General features: G+C 39.8%; 1 protein-coding gene across 1 annotated transcript; it reads right to left on the bottom strand.

Annotated features, from left to right (window-relative positions):
- Nucleotides 1–11: 11 nt before the first annotated feature.
- On the bottom strand, nucleotides 12–1854 carry LOC123965915 (the record flags this gene model as incomplete). Its single annotated transcript, XM_046042223.1, has 3 exons — nucleotides 1538–1854; nucleotides 642–787; nucleotides 12–396 (listed from the first exon to the last, which is right to left on the bottom strand). Coding segments are annotated over exons 1-3 (706 nt in total), but the record flags the coding sequence as incomplete, so codon positions are not given.
- Nucleotides 1855–3186: the final 1332 nt, after the last annotated feature.

The following is a 3186-nucleotide window of genomic DNA, read 5'->3' as shown; positions in this document are numbered from 1 at the left end:
CACCTGAGAACGTTTCCCAACAACAACAGCCATCCCAACCTCGCTGTACACCTTCACCTCATCTGTGACCTGACGGGAGCTGCAGGACTGAAGCAAAGCTTTAACTTTGTGAGGGTCAACCTCATAGTGGCACAGATATCCATCAAAAACTTTGTCTACTTCAGCTTTCCAGTTTCTAACTTCGTCTTCTGCACCAGGTTGAGCTAAGCACCTAACTAAAGCCCTCTCATCCTCTGGGTAAAGCTTGGCAGAGCAGGCCACAGAAGAGAGTTCTTTCTCTAGTCCTTTCCCAGCGTTGTGGCTTTCCTTTAGGTAACGAAGGAGGTAAGGGTCAAGTTGTAGTTCATAGTTTCCACCACTTGGTGGAGGAGTTGAAGCAGGAATGGACTGTGGGCTCTGTGTTGAAAAGAGAGGTCCAAATAATGTTAATTTTTTTACTTGTCTCGGTTTTTTTCCTAGCAAAATGCATAGAAACCGTTTAAGTGTTCGAACAAAGCCCTTACTATCACACACATCAATATTAGCATACAATATTTAAGATGCAGTATATATCCTCATTGGTATTAAATAATTACATGAAATTAGGAACAGTAAATGTAAATCAGTGCTTGAATAAACCACCTTAAAAGAGTGTAACTAACCTGTACTGGAGCTGTAAAATCAAGACTTGCAGTGGAGGTGGTGATGGGAGAGGAGGGGGGATCCAGGCTGCCTCGTACAGTGAATACCAGACAACCATCTGCAAGCTCCACGACATGCTCGTATCTCTGCAGGACTGCCTGCTGATCTAAGACAGAAAAAGTGACATTAGTTATTTTGAGGTTTAAATAAGAGAATTGCTGCTCTTTGATATTAACCACAAACCATTTATTAGATGAGACCTTTTCTCTCTTTGCTGTAAATTATGGTTCGCAAAGGATAAAACAAAAGGCAACATTTGGTTCATTCTATCTTCCGTATTTATCTTTTCATTTCCCTCCCTTTATTTATGCCAGTTATTTAACAATTTTACTGTTTGTGCCTCAACCTCTCTCACACACAGTGCAGCATACTACATGAGTCACAATGTTGTTTATGGACAACAACCAACTGTGGAAAAACTACACTAGTGCAGTGAAACAATCGAATTTCACTTTTCATTACAGTAGATTATTAATGCAATATTCCTTATATCTTCAGTGTAGCTTAGCCTATATATTTCTCACTTTAACTAATCGAGTTAAAAACGTATCTGTGACACCACTGATTTAGGTTTCATTTTCTAGGGAAAGTGAAACTTAAGGAGTTCGCTGACAATATATATATTTTTTTGAATACGGGATCATTGACCCAATACTTAGCATAGGGCAACACGTCGACAGTCATATATTTTTCTATAGGCGAATAAAATCAAACAGCCTAAATCAATGTAGAGACTATCGTTTTTTATAGCCTAGGTCAAACATAAGAAACGGCCTACGGCTTTTATCGACATACAAGACAATTCACAACGGCTATAAAATAATAGGCTCTTAACATGAACTGCTGAGTCTTCTACCTTTCTCATATTTGAAAGCAACGCTGTAGCCTTGATCATTCACACGCCTCAATGGTCCGCAGTCTCCGCCGCCTGATCGCCGGCGAATCTGGAAATAAGTCTCTATTTTTTTTATCTGCGCCCCAGGCAGGTTGTGACACGCGAAGAAAACGGGATAGTGGTACATATCGTCCATCGTTTAGCTCGTATGGCGAGAAAAACGGCCTAAAGCAAAACATCTGCAGTGTTTGTCGAGCACTGTGGTGTGTTTACAGTGTTGCCCGTCTGATTTTGCTTGGAAACAGCGCGCAGATAAAAACCGGACTAACAGGGAGGACTACGGTAATGCAAGTTCTTGATCAAGTCAACCGCCGTCTGATTTCTGTTGCGCCTTAAAGCAGTGTTATTATGGTAAGGACGGGTGCGAGTAAGCGGAAGGTCCTGATTAAATGAACACAAATACATACCACAGTAATATAATAACATTACTAATAATAACAATAAAGATAATAGTAGTTTTAATAATAATGTAATTTATTGTTGTTTGTTATTAATGCAAAATATACATTTTCTTTGTTATTTTGTGAACATAATTTATATGAACTTTGAATTTTCAACAACATAATTCCTGCAGTAAAGTTAGATCAGTGTTATCATGGCTTCTCCTTCCTAGTGTCTTTACTATTACTGGTACAAATATAATGTTTTATTGTAGGCCGCCTACCACCTATGAGATATTGCACTCTAAAATCCCTCTAACAGTGATTTAATATCATATTAACTGCCATTTCTATGTAAAATCACATGTTGAGCACCCCCATATCACCAGAATGGCATGATCCTGGTTTCACTCCACCCATCAAAGCATCCTATCTTCGACTACTTGGGGTCAGCCCTACATATATCGTAACGTTTTACTGTACCAACTGGGAGAAATTGTACTTGTGGCTGTTCCACCAGTGTATGAATGTGTGTGAATGGTGAATGCGATGTAGTGTAAAAGCACTTTGAGATATCGAAAAGACTAGAAAGGCTCTATACAAATACGGAGCATTTACATTTAAAATCTTATGATATACACTACCGTTCAAAAGTTTGGGGTCACCCAAACAATTTTGTGTTTTCCTGAAAAGTCACACTTATTCACCACCATACGTTGTGAAATGAATAGAAAATCGAGTCAAGACATTGACAAGGTTAGAAATAATGATTTGTATTTGAAATAAGATCTTTTTTACATCAAACTTTGCTTTCGTCAAAGAATCCTCCATTTGCAGCAATTACAGCATTGCAGACCTTTGGCATTCTAGCTGTTAATTTGTTGAGGTAATCTGGAGAAATTGCACCCCACGCTTCCAGAAGCAGCTCCCACAAGTTGGATTGGTTGGATGGGCACTTCTTGCGTACCATACGGTCAAGCTGCTCCCACAACAGCTCAATGGGGTTCAGATCTGGTGACTGCGCTGGCCACTCCATTACCGATAGAATACAAGCTGCCTGCTTCTGCTCTAAATAGTTCTTGCACAATTTGGAGGTGTGTTTAGGGTCATTGTCCTGTTGTAGGATGAAATTGGCTCCAATCAAGCGCTGTCCACTGGGTATGGCATGGCGTTGCAAAATGGAGTGATAGCCTTCCTTATTCAGAATCCCTTTTACCCTGTACAAATCTC

Source organism: Micropterus dolomieu, unplaced genomic scaffold, assembly GCF_021292245.1.
Source record: "Micropterus dolomieu isolate WLL.071019.BEF.003 ecotype Adirondacks unplaced genomic scaffold, ASM2129224v1 contig_11832, whole genome shotgun sequence".
Taxonomy (NCBI): domain Eukaryota; kingdom Metazoa; phylum Chordata; class Actinopteri; order Centrarchiformes; family Centrarchidae; genus Micropterus; species Micropterus dolomieu.
The sequence above is the reverse complement of the archived record's forward strand: the minus strand, read 5'-3'. Positions and strand labels throughout refer to the sequence as shown.